Genomic DNA, 27,716 nt, shown 5'->3' on the forward strand with positions numbered 1-27,716 from the left:
TGGAGTGGCTCCAAGGGTTGGACCCTAAAAGATCCTTAAGCATTTACATCGATCACACTGAAGACCATCAAGTGGAAGATAAGCTTATTGTTAATTCTCCGAAGCAAAATAATTTAAGGTGGTGCAGAAAAGTACTTTGTCAAGGTGGATAGTCCTCTGCCTTAAGACCTGCTGTGCTACGGCCAAAAAGCAGCCTCCGGAAGGGTTGAGCGCTCATTTCACTCGGGCCATGGCTACTACCTCTATGCTGATTCACAGAGTGCCTATTCTTGACATTTGTCAGGCCGCAACGTGGGCATCAGTGCATACGTCCACAAAGCACTACTGCCTTGACAGTCAAGTCAGACGGTAAGGATATTTTGCACATTCCCTCTTGCAGGGCTGTTTGGTCTGATTCAGCTCTACAGACCTTTCCGCCTTGGTAGTACTGTTTTGCTGTCTATTCTAAAATTGAGGAATCTGCAGTTAGCCATCAGAAGATCAAGTTACTTATCTTCAGTAATGCTTGTTCTGGTGGACAATCTTTTTAACAGCAGACTCCTCACTGCCCTCCCACTTCCCTGCTGCTTTGCGTGACTTCTTTTTAGCATTTGAAAGGGCCCCAAATTAGAGATTTGCAACTTGAACCTCCAATTGTTTTGTGCTCTTAATCCAAGGGCATGGAAACAGGCAAGCAAGACATTTACATCGATTCATTGGGATGACACTTATATAAGGCTCTGCTCTATAACCTTTGAGGCAGAACAAGGCCAACTCTGAGTCACATGGTGCCACCTAGCATTGCATGGGATTAAAGCTGTGAAAATGGGGAGGGCCAGGTAGACGTGTCTCACCTCGTCTCCCGGTCCGTGGCGCAAATCCCGCATTATACTCCACCATCCACCGCCTTTAACCTGGTTCGCGGGACTGCTTCATGGTGGGGGACGACAGCGGAACTCACTGAAGGTGAAACGGAGTTCTCCTGAGGCGCAGTGTCGCTGCATGCTAACTGGAGGCAGCAGGCGGGAGTCCTGCGCAATGGCGGCCACATCGCGGACACAGCGGACCTAAGCCGGCGGGGGAGCACAATCCCAGAGAAGATGCCGAACTGTCTCTCTAGGCTCCCTGAAGGCTATTTCACCAGCGGACCCGAACAGTGTGGGGAAGCTCTGCGGACATGCGACCTCCGCAAAATGACGGGCGGCGCCTTGCTCGAATCGACGTCCGCCCGCTGATGGATCCCCACAATCTCCCCACGGCCCCTCATTGGTACACTGATTCCGAGTGAAGAGCGGGCTTAAGGTGTGATGGCAGCCCAGAAACCATACCCATTCTAAGACTGGCACAGAGAGGCTGCACAGCACAGAGTTCGTGCCCCTCTCTCCCCTCACCCCCCCCCCTCCCCCCCCCTCCCCACTACAGGTAAGCAATTCCAGGAGGCCGATGGGGGGCAGCTGCTGGCGTGAATGAGTCAATGGAGCTGGGGAGCCACAGTGATACCCGTGCATCCTTTCCCACCAGAAGACCATTTGGGAATGCCTGACTTTAATATGGCCGCCGGGGCCTATGCCTGATCCTTTGAATGTGGCACTACTCCTGGGGCTGCTCTCCCTTTACAGCTCTGAGTAGTGAGAAGCGGTGAAAGCGGAGGTGGGGACATTAGCCCTTGCTCCCCGTATGGCGGTTCTACCCTCTGAGGCGTCTGGGCTGAGGCTCACATGAGGTTCCCCGAGAATAGCTCCGCTTTCCATTGGTGCCAGGGGAAAACAAATTTAAGCCGTGTCGCTGCTCCTGGCATGCCAAGCTTGACACTCTTATAGTGGCCCGCAGTCGCTTTTGGGCGCTCTCTGATACCTCCACAAGAAGACAAGTGGATGGTGCATCAATGCCGCCAAAGAAGACACTGCCTAAGGTTTCCAATTTCTTTCTGCCAGCAGAGAAACGACAATTACCAACGCAGGGCGACCCACCTGATATCATGGCGCTCACGTGGGAGGATCTCTGGCTTTGCTGAGGGACTTTAAGGCTGAACTGAGGGCAGAGCTAAACCACGATATCCAGGCCTCTAAGGAATAGCTCAAATCGGACCTGCTGACACTTCAACAGGATGTGAACTCAGTCAGCATGAGGGTGCTGGACCTGGAGGCCCATACTCGAGACCTGGATAAACGCTCAACTGATTCTCAGGAGCAATTGCTTGACCTCCGGAAACAACTACTTCTAGAAAATCTGAAGTCAGTGGAACTGGAGAACAGGGCCCGAAGAGAGAATATAAGGGTTCGGGACCGGGAAGAAGGAGCTGAAGGACATGATCTTGAGACCTTTCTGGAGGGACTTTTTGCAGAAATCCTCAGCCCAAGACAGCTCAAGAATAAACTGGAGAGGGCGCACCGGGTAGGAGCCCCATCCTCGGCGGATCGCCGAAGACCACGAGATGTCCTGGCGAAGTTTCACTCCTTTAAAGTGATGGAAGCCGTATTGCAGGAAGCCCGAAAGAAAAACGATGTCCCCTTCCAAGGGTTACGCTGTGCCGTTTATCAGGACCTAGCCCCGGCTACGTTGGCGAGGAGACAATAATTTCACCCCATTACTGCAAAGCTGCGCGAGGAACGCATCCGATACGGATGTACCTACCCCTTTTGGCTGATCTTCGAGTTCAAGAACAAGGTGCAACACATTACGGAGCTTGAGGAGGGTATGGCGATACTGGGTCTCGAACAGGAAGCGGCTGGGACAGCCATGGACAAATCGGGGGACCCTGATCGGGCCAGTCAGAGACACCGCCAATGGAACACGAGTCTGAATGGTGGGCACAAATAACTGGGGCACTGAGAAAAGCTGGCCTACGGAATGCTGCTGATCAAAGATATTATACAGCTGGGACGGCTAGAGACCACCTCTGTGACTCTGTGCCTTGTGGGTCCATGGGATAATAATCAGCTGTACCGGGGGGGGGGGGGGGATTTGCATCCTACAAAACTCTGACAGAGCCCCACCCAGGGGTTCGAGGCTAATGCATATGACGAATGAGCTCCACAGGCCTGCAAACTAGTATTGGCTAAGAGACAGAGGAAGCCTCACAGCCGCTACATGCACGCTCCTTTAAAGATGGCGTGCCCTACAGGTTTAGCAACCGGGAGGGGCGCAGGCGGGAACTCTGGCTGTGTCCCGTACCAACCTGTCCGGAAACGGAGAATCACGCACTGGCGACAGACTACCTTCTGTCTATCATAAATGGTTATTGGTAGTGTTGGGGGTTGTTAGTTTTGGGTTTTTACGGGGGTGGGAGGAGGGGGGGAACTGTGGTGACTTGAGGAACGCACTAGAGACCGGGGGCAGCTGCATGTCTGGGGAGACAGAGCTGGGGGTGGGCGACTTCTTCACACGTATGGGGGACTTGGAGGTAGGACCGCAAGAGGAGAGGGGTAAATCCCTTTTGATAAGATTGTAATTACGATTGCCTCGTGGAACGTCAGGGGCCTCAACTCGCCGCAAAAAAGACAGAAAACATGAAAGTATCTTCTAGACCACCATTTGGACATAGTGGCCCTCCACGAGACACATCTTCAGCGGGCCAACAAGAGAGGCTCAAACACAAACAATACCCCCTTATCTATAGATTGTTCGCTCCTACAAAACACAGGGGGGTGGCCATCCTCTTCTACAGTTCAATGAAGTTTCAACCTTTAGATATTCACTAAGACAAAGAGGGCAGGATGATTCTGGTAAAGGGCTCCCTCCGAGGCACACTGTGTACTTTCATTTCTACCTATTTCCCTAACACGGCCCAAGTTCACTTTATTACACACCTCCTTGACACAATAGATCACTTTGCTGAAGGCCAGCTCAGTCTAATGGGTGATTGTAACCGTACATGGCAACCAGACATCGACAGCACCCACCCGCATAGGGCACAAACTGGTTCCTTCACTGCGAATTTACAACAACGACTGAAGGACTTGGGGTTCCAGGATGCATGGCAAACGCATCACCCACACTCCAGAGACTACACATTTTATTTGCATGTGCACCACACCTATTCTTGTTTGGACTATACTTTTCTTAGCCAGAGATTTTTGGGTACCCTACAGGATGCTCAGATTTTTCCCATTGCCCTTTCAGATCACTGCCTATTGGGGATTTGCTTACACTGGGGTTGGTTAGCCAACACATCCCATAACTTAGGGTGGCGATCACAGCATTTTTTAATACTAACAAACCGGAGGACACCTCCCCAAGTGCTAACTGGGATGCCTTCAAGGCTGTCCTACGGGGGAAAATGTATTGAACTTAATTTCACTCTTAACAAACAGCGGACACTGGAGAAGGAGGCCCTAGAACAGGTGCTGGAAAAGGCAGAATTGGCACATAAACACACCCCCTCCAGACGTACCTTGCAACCACAGGTGGCCCTTCGTGGTAAACTTAAAACGATCTATACGAATAGGGTAGAGTATACTCTCTTAAAACTGCGCCACACCTCTTTTGCGCTGGGGAATAAAGTAGGTAGGCGCTTAGCACGGCAGCTTGGAGAAAAGCGAGAGGGGGAGTACATAGGAAGTCTACGGCGGAAAAGTGCGAACAGATTTATGGGGACAAAGAAAAGGCGGACCTCTTTGGCTCTTTCTACGAGTCCCTATACACTGCGGAACCCAAAGATTCCACCCTACAGGATAATTATTTACGTACCCTTCGATTCCCCTGTATATCCCAAGCCGTCAATGACCAACTTACGGCCCCAATAACACAAGAGGAGGTGGGTGACGCTATCAAGGCTCTCAAAATGCAATAAGCCCCGGGGCCAGACGGCTCACATCTACAAGACTTTTGCCCCTGATCTCATACCCCACCTCACGAGCCTCTTTAATCAAGTGGCGGATTCAGGAGAGGTGACCCCTTCCATGGCTGATGCAGTCATTACAGTGATCCATAAACCTGGTAAGAATGCGCAGTTATGCTCCTCATACCGCCCCACAGCGCGATTCTTAACTTAGAAGCTAAACTGTACTCCGCCATTTTGTCATATCGCATTCAAGACTTCATGCCCAAATTAATCCATCCCAACCAATCTGGTTTTATTCACGGCAGGCAAACCCATGACAACATTAGACGCATGATACACCTCATAGAGAAACCCACTAAAAGGAATATACCAGCGGTCCTAGTCTGCCTCAACGCCAAAAAGGGCTTTGATCATGTAGAATGGTCATTTCTCTTTCGGGTGCTTCAATGTTTTGGCTTTGCGCACAAATTCATCCACATGATTCGGGCCAACTATGCTCACCTACGCTCCCGGGCACAGGTAAATGGTGTTCTATTGACGCCGTTCTCCCTTTCAAGAGGCACACGGCAGGGGTGCCCCTTGTCAGCCCTGCTAGTCGCGTTCAGTATTGAGCCCCTTGCGAAGTCCATTAGAAATAACCTGGACCTACAGGGACTCCCCTTTGGGGGAGAAGACCACAAAATTTCATTATTTGAGGATGATGTTCTCCTCTTGCTCACTGAACCGGCTCGATCTCTCCCAGCTCTGGAATTGGAACTAGCCAAATTTGAGGTGGTGGCTGGATTTAAAATCAACCAGGATAAGTCCTACATCCTTAATCTTACTTTGCCACCCACGGAGGCGCAGGTCTTGCAGACTCAAACCCCCTTACAGTGGACTGATAGCTCCCTCCAATATTTAGGAATTCATCTAACTCCCCGGGTAGAAGGTCTGTATAGAGGCAACTTCTTAGCAACGCTTCGCCAAATTGAAAAAGACCTCCAAAGGTGGAAGCCCCTGTTTATATCATGGCTCGGTCGCATACACACCGTAATGATGACGTTACTGCCCAAATTATTACATTTATTTCAAGCTTTGCCTATTGAGCTAGATCCAACCTTTCTCCCTAAGATTAAATCACTACTCACACAGTTCATATGGCAACGTGGACGGGCACGCTTATCCTTTAACATTCTGCGACGCCCTAAAGCTAAAGGTGGGGTGGGATTACCAGACATTGGGCTATATTATAAGGCAACCCAATTACGGATAGTGACCGAATGGTTAAAAAAGGAATCCAGTAAACATTGGCTCCATATGGATAGGGGAGTGGCGGAAAGTACCATATGGGACCTGATCTGGAAGGCCAAGCGAGACCGCCCTCTGAACGCATACATTAGCACTCCCACGCGCACGGTGTTGAGAGTATGGGACTCTGTATCAGGAGATAAGGGGTGGACCACGTTTCCCTCTCCATACACTCCGATCCATTTCAATCGGCTTTCCCTCCGGATCTCCACAAGGGCCCATTTGATGCTTGGAAAGAAGACGGCTGCCTCATGCTCGATCACTTATTTCACAATTACGACATCCTTACATTTGATAGCTGCAAACGGGATTTCCACCTACAACCTGAAGAACACTTCCACTACCTTTAACTTCCCCTTTGGGCACACTCACCCCCCAAGTACAGGTTCAAGCTACCTGGGAGAAAACTGGATTCGAGAAATGCGTTTGAACAGTGGGCTCCATGAAGGGGGTGATATCCTTTCTTTATAACTACTTGCTTTCCACCACACACTCTGTCCAACCCCATTACATGTCCATGTGGGAAGGGCTATTACAACGTGATATTCCAGAAAGAGAATGGACAGCGCTATGGTCGGATGTATCCAAGTTCCATCACTCTATGGAACTTCGGGAGGCTCACTACAAAACGATGATGGATTGGTACCAAGTCCCCGCCAAACTCCGGAAAATCTTTCTGAATACAACTGATAGATGTTGGAGAGGATGTGGGCTCCTTGGGGATTTCCAACTCATTTGGTGGGATTGCCCCACCATCCGTCTGTTCTGGGAGGAAATTCTAGCCCAAATCAAAACCATGTTAGGTTACCCCATCCCGACCAATGTGGCGAGGGTCCTTCTGGGTCTTTGGGATCCTTCCCTTGAACACCAGACTAGGGCCGATAAAGCCATTATGTGGTCCTGCATCGGTGCGGCAAAGATTGCCATCGCAGTGGCTGGAAGAAAAAATCTGTTCCATCCCTTTCCATATGGCACTTGAGGTTGTGGAAAATGTGCTTAGAGAAGATGGCGGATATCTTCCAAGACGACTATAAGGGGTTTGAGTATAAGTGGGTTCCCCTAGTCGCCTTCCTCACAAAAGGGCCTGCCTTCAGCGATATGCCCTCCCTCGATCAGGGACATGCATCTATTTCAATTCTAGCGACAATGTTCATCAGCCCAGGCTGTAACCTTAGTCACCACCAGTCACTCAGGGAGGAGAGAGAAGGATTTATTGGGTGTTCAGTTGGGGAAGTAGATATGTTTTTTTTTTTTTAACCGGCACCTTCCCGGTTGGAAGGTCTGAAGGAAGAAGGATCACAACGCAGCTGATCTCTCACACGCCACGTCAGACGACCGATACGCGCTATCTATGACACTTTGCGGAACTGTATGCTTCTCTAGAACCTTACTGTTGGCAACCAGATACGTCCCCAGCCGGCTCCGCTGTCTAGCGGGCGATTTGAGATGTTATGGCCTATGTTGTGTAATGCTGAGGAGTCCGATAATGTGATTGTGCTGTTAATTGCATACCTCTTTCCTTGTGTTTTTCCTTTGTTTCATTTTGCAAAATGCCAATAAAGAAAGATTTAAAAACAAAACTCATTAAAAAAAAAAAAAAACGCTGTGAAAATACACAGATTCAATCTGGCGCCTGGGGAATAATCTAAAGGTGAGTAATCCACAGTTAGAGTATCCACCAGAAAGAGTATTACTGAATGTAAGTAACCCGCTCTTTTATTGCTCCTGGGAAAATATAACTGAACATGAAGTATATTATTTCATTGTTTGACTTCAAAGCTGCTTCTAAGCCCAATGTTTTTTAGCCACTGTATATCAAAAATTATGCTGTGATGTGCAATGTTTGAGATTATTATTTACAAACCTTTGGGGCTTGGATCCCTCCCACCTTCCAAACCCAATTAGGAGTGTATCTGGCTCACTTGCTATTCTTGTAAGATGGTTTGCGCGGCTGGTTATATTTTCCAGCTGGGTCCTTCTTGCTGTAACCACAAAGACTCATTTAGAGAAAACCAACAAGTGAGGTAGCCAGACAATGAATATTTGTTGATTTGGAGGATGTCGATTTTGATTTGCTCTGTCCACCCACCCAACTGTCTGGAAGTCTTCCAGTTTGCCTGATACGTCAGTGGACAACAGATTGGATATTGTTTCCTGATGTGTGAATGTATGTTTTTAATTATTAATCTGTTTTTTTGTTCCAGCCGGTCTGAACATCGATCTGAATGAGCCATCGGCTGATGTATCCTCTGCGTGGGCCCAGCATGTGACGAAGATGGTGGCTCGGAGAGGTGCTATTCTACCTCAGGACCTGTCACTCACACCTGTGGCCACTCCAGGTAAACCTGTGACCAGAGACAGTAAAGCAGAGCCCACAGCAAAGTGGGCATACAATAACTGAAAAAATATGGACATTTGCTCAAGTTGAATACTAACATTATGACATGGGAAAAGGACCTTACAAATTCCCTTTAAAATTAAGTGGAGCAAATGATATGTTTATGACCCAAGACCTGGAAATCAGTGACATAGGCCAATTATGATTGGCTATATAGCCCTAAGTCTCTCCCTCGTGCCCCTGTTATGACCTTACACATGACATCGTTGATAACATCATATATGATGCACCAACGGCTTGAGTGCTTTATAAGGCAAATACTCATGGCAAGATCATGTGTATAAAACCAAAAAGAGCCATGGAGACGTCAGACATCCAGATCCCAAACAACTGAACCACGCGATCTGGCTCCTGAAATCTTAGAGTTTGGTTACTTAAACCTTCCACCTGAATGTATGAATATCATTAAGGAAGCTAGAAGACCTATTACAAGGGCCTGCTATGCATCTAAGTGGAAAAGATTTGTTATCTACTGGGGTAACAATCACATCAACCCTCTTGATGATTCCATACAAAACATCATATGCTATTTGTATACATTGCGCCATATCTCCAAAATAGAAAGCAGTTGTTGTTATTTAGAGTATCTGTGATCAAAGCTTTCATGGAAGGACTAAAAGGAGTCATACCACCAAAACTTCCACCAGCTCCAATGTGGAATCTTAATGTAGCCCTTACAAGGTGAATGGGCCCACCTTTTGAGCCCATGCACAAATGCGAACTACAATTCTGTAGTAGGGGATCTCTGTGTATAGTCATAATCTAGTGAATAGTCCCGCCCATGTGCGTAGACCCCGGAGAAATCAAAAATAATCTCTTAAGTTGTCAAAAATTGCAGAACTGCAAAGACACTTAAGAGAGAATTTAAAGACAGATAATGCAGCCTATATCCACAGGCTACACTGTCCAGTACTTAAACTAGAAATTCCACCAAAAATCCACACAAACAGCACAGCCTGCCCAGTTTCCTCCACAGAGAAACTTGCCTCTACCAGCAAAAGCCTCTGGAATGATAGAGAGGAAGGAATGGACAGACAAGCCCCACAGGATGCCATTATGTGGCTCAAACAGGATACTGTGCCTTTAAGAGAACTCTCCAGAACTTCTCCCAGTATCCTAGAATGCACAGCAGGTCCCTTTTACTTTCAGTTCTTTTTTCCGGCTCCTGTAAGCAGGACCCTGGAGCATTGAGCTCTCCCTTTCAAGGGTTTATTTGATGATTTTTTCACTTTTTCTTGTGTGTAGTGCATTTTAGGTCTCTGACCTAAAGGCTGCGCTTGCGCAGTCGGGTCGGAGAATTAATTTTCTTTAGTAGCGCTTTGGAACCCGCCTCCCTGCCCTGTCTCTCCTCCATTGGCTGGCTTCCTAAACGGAGGCCAGCCATTGGAGGAGAGAGCTGTCCCTCCAAAGAATCTCTGTCTTTTTCGGATTCGGGGGCGTAAGTTTTGCTGTTCTTTAGACAGTGACGTCGTCCGTCACTCAGGACAGCAAAACCACGCCCCGAATCCGAAATTCTTCAGCGCTTTGCGGCCGCCATTTTTTCTTGTCTTGACTGCAGCATGGATGAGGAGTGCTCGCCGCGGTTGACTTTTGCAGCCGGTTGTTTTCTGCCGGGGATTAGTGTGACTGCCCGATGCTGCGAGACTTTCTGACCCGTGCAGGAAGCCGCCCAGGTCGTTTCGGTGCCCTGAGCTCCAGTGGTCGCCTCTACCTCTGCTGCATCCCGCTTCTATCTGCCCCCCCGCTCCAGCAGCTTCAAGTGACGCAGGCGCAGTGTCCGCCCGCCTTCAGCCCGGGCACCGGCGCAGCCTGCGAGCGGAGCTGTGCATGGCAGCGGGCAGAGCCCGGCATTATGCAGAGCAACGGGGCAGAGCGCCACCCGCGTCCGATGCTTCGCTGCTAACCTGGATCCCGAGCCAGCCTGGTGTGGAATTCGTGCAAAATTGCGAGGAAGGAGAGACCATGCCTGCGATGGATGGGGTTGGTTGGCGGTGACTGTTCTCTTACACTGTGGTCTGCACCCCTACCCCCGCCCCTAACGCGTGGCACTACCTGCCGCTGCATTGTGTGACGAACATTGAAAGCAGCAGCGCGGATCCGCGGACATGTAACTAACGTCACCACTTGTTTTTGAAATAATGACTCACTTTTAGTTTTCCGAGAGTCAAGGTGAGAGCCTCGGATCACCCATTTTCCCGCAAAAAGAAACGCAAAGCCGATTAATAAAATTTGCGCACAAATGACTGATAGATAAAGTGTTTTTCACATTTCAAAGAGTGGAAACTGCGGCTTTCCTCCCTCGGATGTCTGTGGGGCTCGGGAATTGCCGCCATACTGCTTCCTGGCACTCAGTAACACCTCAGCAGTGCTGCGTGAGAAGGCCACTTGCAGCTCGCTGTGAGCATTTGTAAGGTGCCTAACGAAGCGTTGAGGGCAGCTGCGGTTGCCACGGCCTCTCATGCAATGTTTAATTTGTGATAATAATACTGCACGTAGCGTCTCAGCGCTATCCCTATGAGCCTGTCCCAGGTGCTACGAACCTCCAGGCTCACGTCTCCTACTTCCTTTTCCGCACCGTTATACAGTTCTTGGCTCTAGCAGGTTATTTTCCATCCATGCCGCCTTCTTTTACTCTTCTGTTTTTGATTCTTTCTCCTCTACATATGCCTCGTTCTCACTTGCTCTGCGTCAAAGACTGATGATGAAAAATACGCCTCTGTTCCCTAAAATGAGTGCCGGTGCCCACCATATGAAAGCACCGGCATAAATTAAGCACTATCTCATGTTGAACGGTTGTGTTCTCCAGTTAGGTATGAAAACTCTGTGCCCCTCCCCCCACGTGTTATCAAAGCTGTGCTGCGAAGCTCTCTAGATGGGAGGGAGCCATTCATGATGTAATGTCGAGGTGTTGCTGCACAAGCTTCTAGAAACTCTATCCACCTTCAATACACTTTACTCTGAATGTATCTCACAATGCCGATCTTTTACCTACTCAATAGAAGGCGTAAGTATAAATGATTCAAGCAGATTTTCTGATCTCTGTCAGAAAACACTATCAAGTGTCCTCCTTACATGAATCAGTTACATTTGTTCAGACTTACTTTTGCATATTGAGATCTGGTTCATTTTGCTCCATTTTAATCTAGTAAATTAGCTTTGTCCCTCGTGGCCTTTTTCATGATAGGCGACCATGACTCCCTGTGCCAGTTGTTCACATAACCAAATCATCAGCGACCACTGGAGTATAATGTTGTGCAGTCATGTCTGTGCAGCGCCCGCAGCAGACACTGCGGCTGTCGTTAGCTCTGAATTGAGGGTTTGCTGCCGGTGTTCTATACTGTCTTTGTCTCAAGTTTTCACTGTCTGTGTCCCAAAGGCCCATCTTCTTGTATCAGAAATTTGACAACTATCCGTCCGTACTGACGCGGGGGCCATTTTGGTAGCAGGTACCTGTAACCGTGTAACTTAAAGAGACATTGTATTGTAATGCATGGGCAATATAGATCATTGTGCACGCCGTGTCCATAATAGTCCAACAGCCCAGTCCTCACCATGTTGGTATTTTGCGGCAAAGCATTACCAGAACGGGTCCTTCCGGGCTCCCACAATAAAACAGAGGTGTCGGTAAGATCAACTTTATAGCTACATAAGAGACAAGATAACTGCGAAAACGCAACAATACTTTCCCATTTTTTCCGCATTGATTCATGTAATTGATAGAGTGAAAATGTAGTTTGAGGGCCACCAGGACCAGTTGCACCTTGCGCATCGAAAAGCCTGTTGCATATTGGCGAGTTTGAAATTATGCCAAAAGGGCAAAAGCGGGTGAAAGCAGCTATTGTGTAACTCCTGTGACGAGTTATGTTGCCACTCACCTCGTACCTTCTGTTCCTTCGCCATGCCCTCGCCGCCGTCCCCCGCATACGAAGAGCTACCACAGGGGGAAGGTCCTTCTCCTACCTCGCCGCCAAGACCTGGAACTCCCTCCCGACCCACCTCCGCCTGACCCAGGACCACCTCGCCTTCAGGAAGCAGCTCAAGACCTGGCTGTTCGAGCAGTAGCGGACCCCCCTCCCCAAGCGCCTTGAGACCCTCCGGGTGAGTAGCGCGCTATATAAATGCTCTGATTGATTGATTGATTAGAGAAGGAATAATATCAACGTAAAAAGCGTCTATCTCACTTCGTAAGCCCCTTATAGAATCGCCTCACCGACGTGATGCACTTTTAGTTACCAAGCGCTTTATAAATGAATACATATAACAATAATTAACAATAAATATACCACAACAAATAAACTTATGTCCCCAGGGAAGTGGACGAAAGTCTGGGGTGGGTGAGAAGGCTACAGGAGACATACTGGAGAATCTAATCTATCCTCAACATGATGCGTGGACTGCTTTTGGGCCCTCTCTGATAGACCACTGGTTGCAATATTTGGCATCAGCGGTCCTTTACAATTCCACGGGTAGGGAGACAACAGCACTTTCAGCACTTGTCACTCCAACCTCGTTGATCTTCTTGTGTCTAGTTTAATCAGTGCGCGCACACAAATATAACATTTTCTTTGCCGTTAATAGCTCCTTGTTCAGAGAGGAATAGATCATTAACCACGACTCCTGACACTTTTTCTCTACTACATCCTAATTTTAATTTGTCTCTAATCCTCTCCTTGAGTGCCGGTCCAAACTTGCATTTTGAAACTAAATATGGTCACATGTTCTTCATCCATCTCCCCATCTCTGTTTGCGGACTTTAAAGAGGTACCTTTTAAGTATAGTGAATGGTTGTGGAAAACTATTAGAAACTCAATGTCCCAGAATCCCTACCAGCTGTTCTTTTCATATCAGTCCCAGATTTGCTCAGAGTAACTGTTGCCAGGCGAGCACTTCAGAAACTTTCAATGCTTTGTAAATACAGGGCAGATATTAGGTAGCAACCCGCCTCTTATAGAGCACAGCGGATACTTTGTTTATGTATCGTTTAAAGGAAGAATCCACCAGCAAAATGGGGGTGAAGCCAGCTGCCCGGTCAAATACGGGGAACATCCCCGCAGAGGCAGCCTAGGAGAGCAGGGCTCGTTCTATCCCAGCTCCGGCTGTGATGGCTGATTCGTGCTTGAGCGATGTGGTGCTGCGGGTGTCCGTGGAGTCGCTGCAGGTGGCTCCCGGGTTGATGGCGGCCGTCGTGGGAGTGGTGGTCGGAGTCGTCGCGGGGACCCTGCTCTGCTTCTTCGTGTTCCTGCCCCGCTTGAAAAAGAAGGTAGCGTGCTCCACAGCCGGGATTGACTTTACAGCTTAATAATCTCCACATTCTTACCCCTCTCAGAATCGCTTGCATTTGACAGATTGTATTCCAGTGGAAACCACATTGTAGATGGTGTCATTAATGTTTATGCGCTCTTGTATCTTATTTTATTCCTCTCTATGCTAGTTGGAGCCACTCTTCTAGATTGCTTTATTGAAGTGCATATTTATAGATTTGCTAATCTGTGCACATAATTGTTGTTGATTTTAATTTAGCAATACAAAGATTGACAAAACATTCAGGGGAAACAAATCAAACTTTGTCAACAGATGAAAATTCGGGAGTGCAGGACAGCGCTCCTTGAATCAATCAATCAATCAATGACACTTATAAAGCGCGCTACATACCCGTAGGGTCTCAAGGCGCTGGGGGGGGGGGGGGGTTGGGGGAGGTGCCGCTACTGCTCGAACAGCCAGGTCTTCAGCTTCTTCCTGAAGGAGAGGTGGTCTTGGGTCAGGCGCAGGTCGGGAGGGAGGGAGTTCCAGGTCTTGGCGGCCAGGTAGGAGAAGGACCTTCCTCCTGTAGTCGCTCTTCGGATGCGGGGGACGGCGGCGAGGGCGTGGTTGGCTGATCGGAGGTGGCGTTTGGGAGCGTAGAAGTTGACCCGGCTGTTGAGGTAGCTCGGGCCTTGGTCGTGTAGGGCTTTGTGTGCGTGGGTGAGGAGGCGGAAGGTGATTCTTTTGTTGACGGGGAGCCAGTGAAGGTCTCTCAGATGTCCGGAGATGTGGCTGGTTCGTGGGATGTCGAGGATGAGTCTGGCTGAGGCGTTCTGGATCCGCTGGAGTCTCTTCTGCAGCTTGGCGGTGGTACCGGCGTAGAGGGCGTTGCCGTAGTCCAGTCGGCTGGTGACGAGGGCCTGGGTGACGGTCTTCCTGGTCTCGGTGGGGATCCACCAGAAGATCTTCCGTAGCATGCGTAGGATGTTGAAGCACGCCGAGGAGACGTTGTTGACTTGCCTGGTCATGGAGAGGGAGGAGTCCAGGATGAAGCCCAGGTTGCGTGCATGGTCTGTCGGTTTGGGTGCGGTGCCCAGGGCGGGAGGCCACCAGGAGTCGTCCCAGGCGGAGGGTGAGGGGCCCAGGATGAGGACCTCCGTCTTGTCCGAGTTCAGTTTCAGGCGGCTGGTCGTCATCCACTCGGCTACCTCTTTCATCCCTTCGTGCAGGTTGGCTCTGGCGGCGGTGGGGTCGTTGGTCAGGGAGAGGATCAGCTGGGTGTCGTCGGCGTAGGAGATTATGCTGAGGTTGTGTTTGCGTACGATGGCCGCGAGGGGGCTCATGTAGACGTTGAAGAGGGTGGGGCTCAGAGATGATCCTTGAGGGACGCCGCAGATGACTTCGGAGGCCTCTGACTTGAACGGTGGTAGGCGGACTCTCTGTGTTCTTCCGTCGAGGAAGGAGATGATCCATTCCAGCGCCTTGTCCTGGATTCCGATGTTGCTGAGGCGCCGTACTAGGGTGCGGTGGCAGACCGTGTCGAATGCCGCGGAGAGGTCTAGGAGGATGAGGGCCGCTGTTTCTCCATTGTCCATCAGGGCTCGGATGTCATCGGTGGCGGCGATGAGGGCGGTCTCGGTGCTGTGATTGGCACGGAAGCCGGACTGTGAGGGGTCGAGGGATCCGTTCGTCTCGAGGAAGGCGGCCATCTGCTTGTTGACGGTCTTCTCGATGACTTTGGCTGGAAACGGGAGGAGCGAGATGGGGCGGTAGTTCTTGAGGTCGGTGGGGTCCGCTGTTGGTTTCTTGAGTAGAGCGCTGAGTTCGGCGTGTTTCCAGCTCTCAGGGAAGATGGTGGTGTCGAAGGATGTGTTGATTATGTCTCGCAGGTGGGGTGCGATGACAGCGTCGGCCTTGTTGAAGACGTGGTGAGGGCAGGGGTCGGTCGGTGATCCGGAGTGGATGGAGTTCATCGTGCGGATGGTGTCTTCGGTGCTGATCGGGGTCCAGGCGTGGAGGGTGGTGGTGGGGGGTGGTTGGTCGGTCATGGTGTTCGTTGGTTGGTTGTAGAAGCTGTTGTGTATGTCCGCGATCTTGTTGTGGAAGTATGAAGCGAGGGAGTTGCAGAGGTCTTGCGATGGGGTGATGTCGTTGTTTCCTGCGCTGGGGTTGGAGAGCTCTTTCACGATGTTGAAGAGTTCCTTGCAGTTGTGTGCGTTGTTGTCCAACCGGTCCTTGAATGCTGTTTTCTTGGCGGCGCGGATCAGCTGGTGGTGTTTCCGGGTGGCAAGTTTGAAGGAGGTCCTGTTGTCCGGTGTTGGTTCCTTTCTCCAGACTTTCTCGAGGGCTCGGCAGTTCTTCTTGGAGCTCTTGAGTTCGTCGGTGAAACATGGCGCCTTCTTGCTACCGGGTCTGCTAGGCGGGGTCCTCAGTGGGGCGAGTTCGTCCGCGCAGTTGCTGATCCACTTCGTGAGGTTGTCGGCGGCCTGGCTGGGGTTCGCTGAGCTGGCAGGAGGGTGCTGGCTCAGGGAGGTGGCGAGCTGGTCTGCTGTGATCTTGTTCCAGCTTCTGTGGGCGGCCTGTTGCTGGTGTTGGTGGGTCGTCGTTCTCTTGAAGGTGAAGTGGACGCAGCTGTGGTCCGTCCATTGAAGCTCTGTATTGCAGCATTTCATAGACTTTGAAACAGCTGTGAGTAGGAATAACAGTAAAATAGCTCCCACCTTGAACCATATCTTAAATAACACCAAGGGACACAGCCCATACTCCCTAGAACAGTTTCCTATACCCTTTCGTCGTCCTTCCTTTCACGTATCCATCCACACATCCATCCATCGGTTCTCAGGTTCACCCTTTATTCATCCACATTTGCATGTTTCCTTCATTGCCCATCCACTTGTCAGTATATGCATGCATCCATTTATCTTTTTAGCCATTGATCCAGTCACTAGCCCATCACCTATCCTTCCACCAATCCTCAATTCACTCTGCTAATCATCGTTCCATTGCTCCATCCATCACTTCAATTGGTTCATTCTAAAGTCCATCCATCCTTCACCATTTCTTCCTTCTTTGTTTCGAAGTTTCCTTCCTTTCACAATTCCTTTCCCCTTCCATTCTTGTCTTTCTTTCTGCCCATCTTAATTTTTCCTTCTGTGTAGATAGCTTTTTTTGTAGGAGGCTCTATGTGTGGGTGGCTCTGTGTAGGTGGCTCTTTGTGTGTGAGTGGCTCTATATGAATGACTCTGTGTGGGTGGCTCTGTATGTGTGTGTGTGTATGGCTCTGTGTGGGTGGCTCTGTATGTGTGTGTGTGTATGGCTCTGTGTGGGTGTAAATGCAATAGGTCATGCATATGCGAGCGATTAAGATATTGGCATTGTAAATGACAATGCCATTTATTTATGATTAAACAAAAAAAGGCATAAGCAATGACAATAGCTCTACCTTTAATAATGCCGAGACCATTGCATTGTAAATGCTTGTTATTAAGTACTAAGCCTTTTTCTTCCCTGTGGGTGCCCTGTATTGTCAAAATGCCAGGCTTATTTGACAATTGCCCAGAGTGTGATAGGAAGAAGGCCAAATCCGACCCACATGGAGTGTGCATCGTCTGCCTTCCCTCCTCTCATGTCCCAGAGGAATGTGACATCTGCCAAACCTTCTCAGCCAGGACCCTGAGAGAGAGGATGAAGATCAGGCTCCAAGGCCGCGAGGACAGACGTCAGAAGGCACAAGGTGGGTCAGGGCATGCTTCATCTGCCCATGCTGAGGCCTCTGGGGGGCTCCCCAGGGGCAGGAAGTCCAGCAAGCGTCCCCAAACTCCGCCAGCGTTGATTGCATCAACTACGGCATCGAGGGGGATGACAGCATTCTGTTCCCCATCTCCCCGGGGCTCTGGGGAGAAGCGGCGCCGACGCTCGACGTCAAGGGAGCTGAACAGACCATCGTCGACGGCATCGTCGTCAACATCGTCTACGTCCTCGTCGAGTCATCGACGTCAAGAAAAGGCCCAGCGTCTGCGCTCGCCGTCGAGGCGACTTCGCCGTCGGCGAGGAGGAGAAGATCAGCGTCGAGGGGATCCTCGCCGCCGAGGAGGCATTCACCGTCGAGGAGGCGCCACCGGTCAGCGTCGAGAAGGCGTTCCTCGACGTCTAGGCGGTGTTCTTTGACGCCAAGGAAGCGCAGGAGGAGTCCTGACGCTAGGAGGTCGCCGATTGGTCCGCCATCGTCGCCAAGGAAGAAGACAAAGTCACCGGGGTCGGTGTACTAAACCTCGGTCGCCTACCCCTCCTCCTTTGCCAAAGTGTCCGCCTCCGCGGAACCCCACTCCGCTTCCAACTCCACCACCAGCCTCATGGGCTGGCTTCTCGTCAGTCACCGCCACCTCAACTTCCGCCACCGCCTCTTCCTTCCGTTCCTCCACCTGTGGCTCCACCCCAGACGGCCTCGTTGCCACGATATCCAACGCCGCCTAAGGGGACCCCCTCAGCCGAGGCTCCCGGCCAGGCCGCCGTCGCCTGCTCCTGCGAGGCCGAGAAGATCGCGCTCCGGCCGGAGAGGGAAATCGCGGAGCCGGGCCGGTCGTCATCTCGATCCAGATCCCGCACGGGTTCGTCCACCAGGGAATATTCACCGACGCTGTCGGAGTCTCCAGGGACGAGGGTGTCGCCCGTTGATGACATCGTCTCTTTCCAGGAAGTGCTGTTGAGGGGTGCGGCTAAGCTAGGGATCACGGTGACGGTGCCAACACCTACGACGTCCGTGATCTTCGAGACGCTCCACCAGAAGCATCTGTCTCGACCGCTGCTGCCGTTGGTACCCAGATTGGTACAGCCCGCCACGGAGTTGTTTCTCACTCCGGCGGTGACGAAGGCAGCTCCCTCCAGGCTCCTCAAGAAATACCGGGCTCCGGAATCTGACCCGCTTTTCTTCGAATGGACCTGACACCAGACTCCGTCATTGTGGCAGCGGCTAAGAAGCATCATGCCACCACTCCTTCTTCGACAGTACCGCCTGATAAGGACAACCTTTGGCTGGACTCGGCGGGCAGAAACATCTGTGGCACAGCAGCTACCACCATGAAGGCTGCAAGTGCTGGGGCTCTGCTGGGGCGATACGATCGTGCCCTATGGGAGACCCTCCAGCTGTACGCTGAGCTCCTTCCTCGTGACAAGAAAGAGGACTTTCTGGAGATATTAAATGAGGGGATGCTGGTGTCGAACCAGATCATAAGCGCGGCTGCTGATGTATCTCTCCTGGCGGCGCATGGATACTGCTATGGCATCAACCAACGGCGTCACGCTTGGCTTCGCCTCGCCTCACTCAAGCCGGAGGCACAACAGCAGGTGGCCAACCTGCCTTTCTCGGGGGAAACTCTGTTCGGCAAGCATGCGGACAATGAAACGGCCCGTATGAAAGCAGAAGCCGAAACCTTGACGGCTGTCGGGTTAGAGAAGCCTGAGAAGAAAAAGAACCACCGCCTGTTCCAGAGACGGTTCGGAGCTTCAGGCAGAGGGCGAGGGCAGACTTCGGGACAGCAGCAACAACAACAGCAGCCGTTCCGGAAGCCCTTCCAGAAGGGCAGAGGAGGACAACAGTCCGCAGCAGCGACCAAAGGCCCGGCTGGGTCTAGGCCCTGAGCGATTACTTCCCCTACATCCGTTACCCACTCCGGTGGGGGGAAGCGTTCAAATTTTTCTGGCAGAGTGGAGAAAAATTACTCTGGACAAGTGGGTGCTGAATATTGTTTGCAATGGATACAGTCTTCGGTTCACCAGCCCGCCTCCAGCTATTCCGCCGGTGAGCTCGCAGTTTCAGCTGCGAGAGCTCCAGGCAGAGGCCGACATCCTATTAAGGAAAAGGGCTATAAAAGACGTACCTCGGCCTCAAAGGGGAAGAGGTCTGTACTCACGGTTCTTTCTGGTTTGCAAGAAGGACAAGAACGAGTTTGGGCCCATTCTGGACTTGCGGCAAGCAAACAAGTGGATTCGCAGAGGGAGATTTCGCATGTGGCGTTGCAGCAGATTTACCCTCAGCTGCAACAGGGATACTGGCTTTGTGCTATAGACCTACAGGATGTGTACTTTCATGTGCCCATTGCACAGAAACACAGGAAGTTCCTGCGGTTCCAAGTCGGCGCCATTCATGATCAATACACAGTGCTGCGATTCGGGCTGAAGTCTGCGCCCAGGACGTTCTCGAAGCGCATTGCAGTAGTAGCCGCACACCTGCGGAAGAACAAGGTGTTTGTCTACCCGTACCTGGACGACTGGTTGATCAAGGCCTCCTCCTTCCCGGAAGCTCAAGCACACTTCCAGAAGACGTGCGTTCTATTGAACAAGCTGGGGTTGCACATCAACATGTCTAAGTCTGTCCCGACTCCGGTCCAATGCATACAGTACTTGGGAGCCTCCATCAATACGCTGTCAGCAAGCGTGTCTCCTTCGGAGGAGCGGCAGTTATCACTCCTTCGGAAGGCTCACGCTCTTATGACCGCTCCATCTACAACAGTGAGGACGGTGTCTTCTCTACTGGGGTCAATGGCCTCTTGTATCTTCCTCACGCCTCACACACGGCTGCACATGAGACCCTTGCAGGAGTGCTTGGAGGATCAGTGGGATCAGAGGACTGGTTCTTGGGACGACACGATACGACTGTCTCTGCATGCTCTTCAGTCTCTGAAGTGGTGGTGTTCAGCGGAGAATCTCCTCAGAGGGGTTCCCTTCCACAAGGACATTCCCACACAGACGATCTAACGGATGCGTCTCTCCACGACTGGGGAGCGCACTCCGGAGACTTACAGATTCAAGGGACGTGGTCTCCGACTGAGTCCACGTACCACATCAATTTCCTGGAACTCAGAGCTGTTCAGTTGGCGCTGAAGGCCTTTCATCCGTCCTTTCAGACCAACTCTCTGCTTGTACAGACGGACAATACGACCACAATGTATTACCTCAACAAGCAGGGGGGCTCGAGATCGCGCACTCTGTCGCAGGAGGCGCAGGCGATCTGGCACTGGCTTGTGGCCAGAGGACTGACGATAACGGCTACCCATCTGCCAGGTGTGCAGATTGTTCAGGCGGACGCACTGAGCAGACTGATTCAGTAAAACCACGAATGGGTCATAAACGACGAAGTGCTAGGAGAAGTCTTCGCAAGGTGGGGGACTCCAGACGTAGATCTGTTCGCCACCGCCAAAAACAGCAAATGCTGAGACTTTGCATCCAGGTACTACCAACAGGGGACGTTGGGGAATGCCCTATGGATCGACTGGTCGAACAGCTTTTTGTACGCTTTTCCACCCATTCCCCTGATTCCGGCTGTGCTCATCAAGCTGTCCCGGTCCAGGGCGTGGAAGATATTGATTGCCCCGGAATGGCCCAGACAGTGGTGGTTCACGGACCTGCTTCACCGGTCTCTCCTTCCTCACATACAGCTGCCGTGCAGGCCGGACCTTCTCACGAAGTTCGCGGGGCAAACGGTGCACCCGAACCTCTCGTCTTTGAGTTTGGCGGCATGGCTCCTGAGATAGTGCAATATGGCCATTTGAATTTACCAGAAGATTGTATGGACATACTGAAGAAGGCTAAGCGACCTTCCACTAGGACTTCCTATGCTTACAAGTGGGAGAGATTCTGCATCTTGTGCAAGTCCAAGAACTATGACCCTACGACGTGTAAGGAGGATGTCATCCTTCCTTATCTTCTACATTTGGCGCAGTCTAGCCTTAATTTCCATTTCATTAAGGTTCATCTCGCTGCACTGACTGCCTACAGGAAATTCCCTTCACAGACTTCCTTCTTCCAGATCCCTGTGATCAAAGATTTTTTGGAAGGCTTGAAGAAAGTATTCCCTCCTGTCCGACTTCCTTTGCCTTCATGGGAATTGAATGTGGTGCTGTCCAGATTGATGAAGGGGCCTTTTGAACCTATTCATAAGGCTTCTTTGCAGCACCTGTCCTGGAAAGCGGCGTTCCTCGTGGCCATCACATCGGCCCGCAGGGTGAGTGAAATTCAGGCGTTGTGTTGTCAAGAACCTTATACTGTATTTCATGCTGCTACGGTTGTTATGCGCACTCACCCTAAATGTCTTCCCAAAGTTATTTCTGATTTTCATGTCATCCAGACCATACCTTTGTCTACGTTTTTTCAGAATCCTTCATCTCCAGCGGAAAGGCCTCTACATTCCCTAGATGTTAGGAGGGTGTTGAAATTTTATCTGGATAAAACCAAAGATATTCGTAGGTCAGACCAATTGTTTATCAATTATGGATCAGTCAGGACCGGTCTTGCTATCTCCAAAAAGTCCCTTTCTAGGTGGATTGTGTCCTGTATACAATTGTGTTATCAAAAAAGGCTAATAAGACCTTAGTTGGTAAACCTAAGGCTAATTCCACCAGGGGCAAAGCTGCCACCACTGCTTTGCTACGTAATGTTCCAATTGCAGAAATCTGCAAGGCGGCCACTTGGAAGTCGGTCCATACCTCTGCTAAGCATTACTGTCTGGACACTAATGCCAGGACAGACGCTCAGGTTGGGTAGGCTTCACTGCAAAATCTGTTCGCACAGTTGTGGGGTTATTTCTTTATTCTCCACCGCCGCTTTGGTGTGGGGATGGGCTTGCCATTCTATTCACTAGATTATGACTATACACAGAGATCCCCTACTACAGAAGGAGTAGTTTCTGTCCTGTAACTCCAGTTCTGTAGTAGGGGTATCTCTGTTATAGTCAAAAGCGCCCGCATTCCTCCCCGGTGGAGAAAAATATTCATGTAAGGAATGGTACAGGTCTGGCGTGTTATGCCTTCAAAAAGAACTGAAAGTAAAAGGGACCTGCTGTGCATTCTGGGATACTGGGAGAAGTTCTGGAGAGTTCTCTTAAAGGCACAGTATCCTGTTTGAGCCACATAATGGCAGCCTATGGGGCTTGTCTGTCCATTCCTTCCTCTCTATCCTTCCAGAGGCTTTTGCTGGTAGAGGCAAGTTTCTCTGTGGAGGAAACTGGGCAGGCTGTGCTGTTTGTGTGGATTTTTGGTGGAATTTCTAGTTGAAGTACTGGACAGTTTAGCCTGTGGATATAGGCTGCATTATCTGTCTTTAAATTCTCTTTTAAGTGTCTTTGCAGTTCTGCAATTTTTGAAAATTTAAGAGATTATTTTTGATTGCTCCGGGGTCCACGCACATGAGCGGGACTATTCACTAGATTATGACTATAACAGAGATACCCCTACTACAGAACTGGAGTTACAGGACAGAAACTACTCCTTCCTCTCTTGGAAAACAGCTTTCCTCATTGCAATCACATGATTAAGGAGAATGAGTAAATTAAAGGCATTAACCATACAAGAACCATTTTTCCAACTACACAAAGACAAAGTGGTTCTTCGTACTAATCCTAATTTTTTTACCTAAGGTCATATCTGTATTTCACATAAATCAGTCGGTAGAATTACCCGTAGTCTTTCCTCAACCTAATTCAGTTACAGAAAGAGCTCTACACACCTTAGATTTTAGAACAGCACTCTTGTATTACACTGAAAGGACAAAATCTTTTCATAAAACAAAACAACTCTTTTTTGCTTTTGCGCCACCACACAAAGGCAATACTACCTCAAAATCAGGTATTGCAAGATGGATTGTTAAATGCATTAAAACCTGCAATGCAAAAGCAAAAAGAACGCTAACTGTACCCCCTGGGGCACATTCCACTCATAAGGTAGGGGCCATTATGCCTTTTTTAGGAAACATTCCTATTGTTGACAGTTGCAAAGCTGCAACATGGTCTACACCGCACACATTCACTAAACATAATTGTGTGGATGTGTCAGCAAGACAGCAAGCCAATATGGATCAAGCAGTACTTAAAACACTATTTCAGACGGCTCCAACAGCTACAGGTTAGCCACCGCTTTGGGAGAATACTGCTATGTAATCTATGCACAGCATGTGATCTATAGCTCGCATGCCTCGAACGGATAATGTTACTTACCCAGTAAGCATCTGTTCTTGGCATGTAGAGCCACATGCGCCCACCCGCCTCCCCGGATACCTGTAGCTGCTGCAGCTCTCTATTTCATTTCTATACATACGCATGGACCTTCTTATTCTTTACTACTACTCCATTCTCACCCTCTGGGGCAAACAATCTAACAATGGAGTCAATGACCATGCACACTATCATCGAAAGGAGGAGTTGCCTTCCTCGTCACTGGAAAGACTTCTTCGAAGAAAAACAAGTGCAAATATCCGGACCCAACACTAGATGGCGAGCTATGCACAGCATGTGGCTGTACAGCTCTACATGCCAAGAACAGATGCTTACTGGGTCAGTAACATTGTCCCTGTCATAGGTGTTGATTATCTTATAATTTATAACTCTTTCTTTTCCAGTTAAAGACCACTAGTTTTCTTCTTTATGTCTTATTTGCACTGTACAATATTTGTGTGCAAAATAGAGTGACTCTGCGAGTTTAAGACCTCTAACTGGCCATGCAGAGATATGTATTTTAAGCAAACATAATCCGACTAGCATGCACTCAAACTAGAGCACATAAAAGTCAACCAGAATTCTGATGCTAGCCCTTTTTTCAGTTATGAGGTGAAATGGATACTAAACAGAGGGGTTGAAGCTGGAAACCATGAACGAACTAATCACAGGGGTCGTAATTAAAAAACAGTTATAGGTAGAGACTGTGTGTTGTTTTTTTGCCCTCCGTCTGAATTAGCCAGTAAAACGAACTAGGGTTCAAACAGAGTTTTGGATTCGAGCCAGCATTACAATTCACACTCAAATTTGCACTCACCTTGAAATGTTTCCCACAGAAATTTCAGCTGCCTGGAAAAATCAGCATGGGGTAGAAATGAAAATTCCACGTTTTGCAGCCCCAGACAGGGGAAATGCATGGTATTTCCATGTTATCTAACTCAGACCTGCAGAACTTGAAGTATTAAAGCACAAGGGAAATAAAGCAGCGGTGGTATCAGTGTTTCCCCCGATATTATTATTGCAATCAAACACCAGGCCACTTGGAATGAGAACCTGTGTGTATTATTCTGTACATTGTGTCTTTGTTGATTTACAAAATATATCTACTTAAGAAAGTAAATATCGCTAACTAGCAGAGATCTTTACTTTATTATAGATATTTTAATTCACACCACAATTAACATACACTAAAAAGTAAGACTCCAAGAACCATAGTAAATTCCCAGAAAACTTTATGTATAAGCCGGTTCCAGCCAGCAGGGGCATATGGTGCCCAAATACACAGTAACCACAAGCCATGCCTTATTTTGCCAGTACTGCATACAAGCTCCAGTATTCAGTTATCTCTTTCATTCAATGCACATAGCCTGCATACGCAGATGGAATGGCCAGAGTCCATTCCCTGTGTTCACTGAGCAGAGAGAGTGCTCCTAAGTGATGCCATGTGTCCTTTGATCTTGCTGGGCATGGTCTGTAGCCATGCACAGCGAACAATAGGAAGAGGGCAAATCCTTCAACCACACCAGCCCACTGTATTGGTTTGGTACAACTTGCCCACAGGGCACTGGGCTTCACCTTTGTTCCCTGTTGGTACGCCTACCCTCAGTTCTCTTTGCACTCAGGTCTGCTACCTGCAGTGCCCAAAGAGCAGAATGACATACCTTTGCAAGCCACGCAAGGGCTTTAGTTCTTACGCTAATGAATAGTGCTGTTATACTTGCATTTGTGAACCACATATCAGTCATTGGTAAGTGCTATGGGCTTTTGGGTTTTCCCATTTATGCATAGGTGTGGAATTTCTCGCAGTCTGCTTTGTAGAGGTGTCTGTTCTGAATAGTGTCACTAAGCTTTCCGAAAAGTGTAGCTGAAGAGTGCTCCATTGACTGCTTGTGCAATTATTGTGTGCATGGTGCACATGTCTGCTGTGTGAATGTCCCCGAGGATGACAAGAAGCACCAGAGGGCCTGTTTGTATAGAAGAACAAGAGGGCATGTTTGTATAGTTGCACGATTTTTGGAGGGAGAAAATGACTCAATCCCCATTATTCTAGATTAGGTGCAGCCTTTCTCTGCTAGTGTATGGTAAGCAGTTACGCAGAGTTCTGAGTACATTGGTATATGGTGTCACGTTGTGTTAGATGAGGTGATGCATTTTCTAAAGTCATCTGACTAGACCGTTGACGTGATAGTTATGTGATATTGTGAACAGACATGAGATTTATCTGTATTAATACCCGCCTAATAAGATTATGAATTACCTTCCTTGCAGATAATTAACAGCTATTATTGCCCTGCAGGTAATTGCAATAATGCTATTAACACCCCTTGGAACAAAAATAAATAGGGAAATTATGGGAGCAGGAGCTACCGCTTACCTTGAAAAATAAGATGAAAAAAAAAACATTCTCCCACAGTGCTACTTCACACAGTTCTGAAGCAACCAGTTGAGACTCGCTGTCCAGGCTCCTCCCTTGCTGTTGCTGGGATGGAAGTAAAATATGCATTCCAATAGATCTCGCATTTGTTGGAGTTGGAGCAATTGGCATTATAAATACCTGTTTTTTTAGTTTTTTTTACCTATGCAGCAGATGTGACCTCCCCACCTTAATAAAATAAAGAATTCAGTTGTGTTTTTTTATGTAGTACACTGCAATGGTGCCGTAGCGCTTGGAGTGAAAATGGCAGTTCTGATCCACCATAAAAACAAACAGTGTTGTGATGGTGCAGTACCACAGGCTGTCACTAAGTGTGCCTTGGGACCGCTTTTGGCCACATATGGTACTGCACCCTTCAACATGACTAGGCAAAGGCAATGGCGCAGCTTGAGAGCTGCCAACTGGGGATCCCGGTTCAAGTCTGCTGTTGGGCTCAACGTCCTGTGATATTGTTTAATTTCTCACGCTATTTAAATAAAAGCATTTGTAAAGTACAAAACAGTAGTGCCCTCGGAGGGGTGGTGGAGGCCTGGTGCAGTGTTGTGGGAGGGGGAGGCACAGGGAGATTAAGGGATATGAAGCAGCCAAAGAAGTGTTGTGGGAGGTGTGAGGGCGTGGCACAGGATATAAAGCAAGGGCAAGCAAATGATGCGACAGAAGTTTCTCTGCACTAGTAAACAGAGCAGTTGACAAGCAAAGAGGCAGTCCCACAAAAAAAAATTTCTCCCTAAGTATAAATAACATGAACAGTAAGAACATGCGTATGAGGGGCAGCCCTAATGGGAGGATACAAAATTCCAAATGGAGGGACTCCTACGTGTATTCACCAATGAAAAGCCAGCATTTCTAAAGGACAGCAACGGTAACCATTGAAAATGATGGGTGTTTTTCCAGCCCATATACCAGGTACAGCATATACAATCATCCTAGCTTTCAGGTAAGAGGCAGCACCTGTAGCATTTCCAAGGTCATTAGGATACCCTAGCACACGTGATAATCAAGATACAATCTTTTCAGAAATTGATAAGAATACACAACACAATTGATGGATTAAATCAATTCTTTTCTTCTCTTTAATCAATCTTCCCGAAGTTCGGGTTTTCACGTTTTGCCAAGCCAAACCAACACGTGTTTCGTCGCCTCTTGTGCAATTTAGAACATGCGACTTTTTCACGGCTGTACGTGTAGTCATTAATAACTTCTCTCATATGGCAATAATTCCAGGCCACATGGTCCCGTGGCGCGAGTTTTAAAATTTCAAAGTCTCCAAAAGGTGCAGGTAATATTATTATTCAATGGCCAATAGCCAGGTTTCCAGAATCTTCATTCTACGATGACAGGCGCCTGTCTTGCTTCCTCTGTCCTCACGCCGGGTGCTCGAGAATGACTACAGGTACAGCCGTGAACAAGTCTCATGTTCTAAATTGTACAAGAAGCGACGAAACACGCGTTGGATTGGAAAAACGTGAAAACCCGAACTTCGGGAAGACTGATTAAAGAGAAGAAAAGAATTGATATAATCCATCAATTGTACCAATTTCTGAAAAGATTGTATCTTGATTATCACGTGTGCTAGGGTATCCTAATTGCATTGTTCTGTTGGTCTACCACA

At 49.0% G+C, this 27,716-nt stretch overlaps 1 protein-coding gene across 1 annotated transcript in view; it reads left to right on the top strand.

Moving 5' to 3' along the window:
• The window catches only part of SMO (smoothened, frizzled class receptor), a 139,481-nt gene that overhangs the window by 107,695 nt on the left and 4,070 nt on the right, over positions 1–27,716 (top strand). Inside the window, exon 11 of the mRNA XM_086918892.1 lies at positions 8,254–8,388. Within this exon, the coding sequence (XP_086775018.1) occupies positions 8,254–8,388 (135 nt within the window). The remainder of the gene's footprint in view (positions 1–8,253; positions 8,389–27,716) is intronic.

The sequence above is a fragment of the Lissotriton vulgaris genome, chromosome 1_1, assembly GCF_964263255.1.
Source record: "Lissotriton vulgaris chromosome 1_1, aLisVul1.2, whole genome shotgun sequence".
Taxonomy (NCBI): Eukaryota; Metazoa; Chordata; class Amphibia; order Caudata; family Salamandridae; genus Lissotriton; species Lissotriton vulgaris.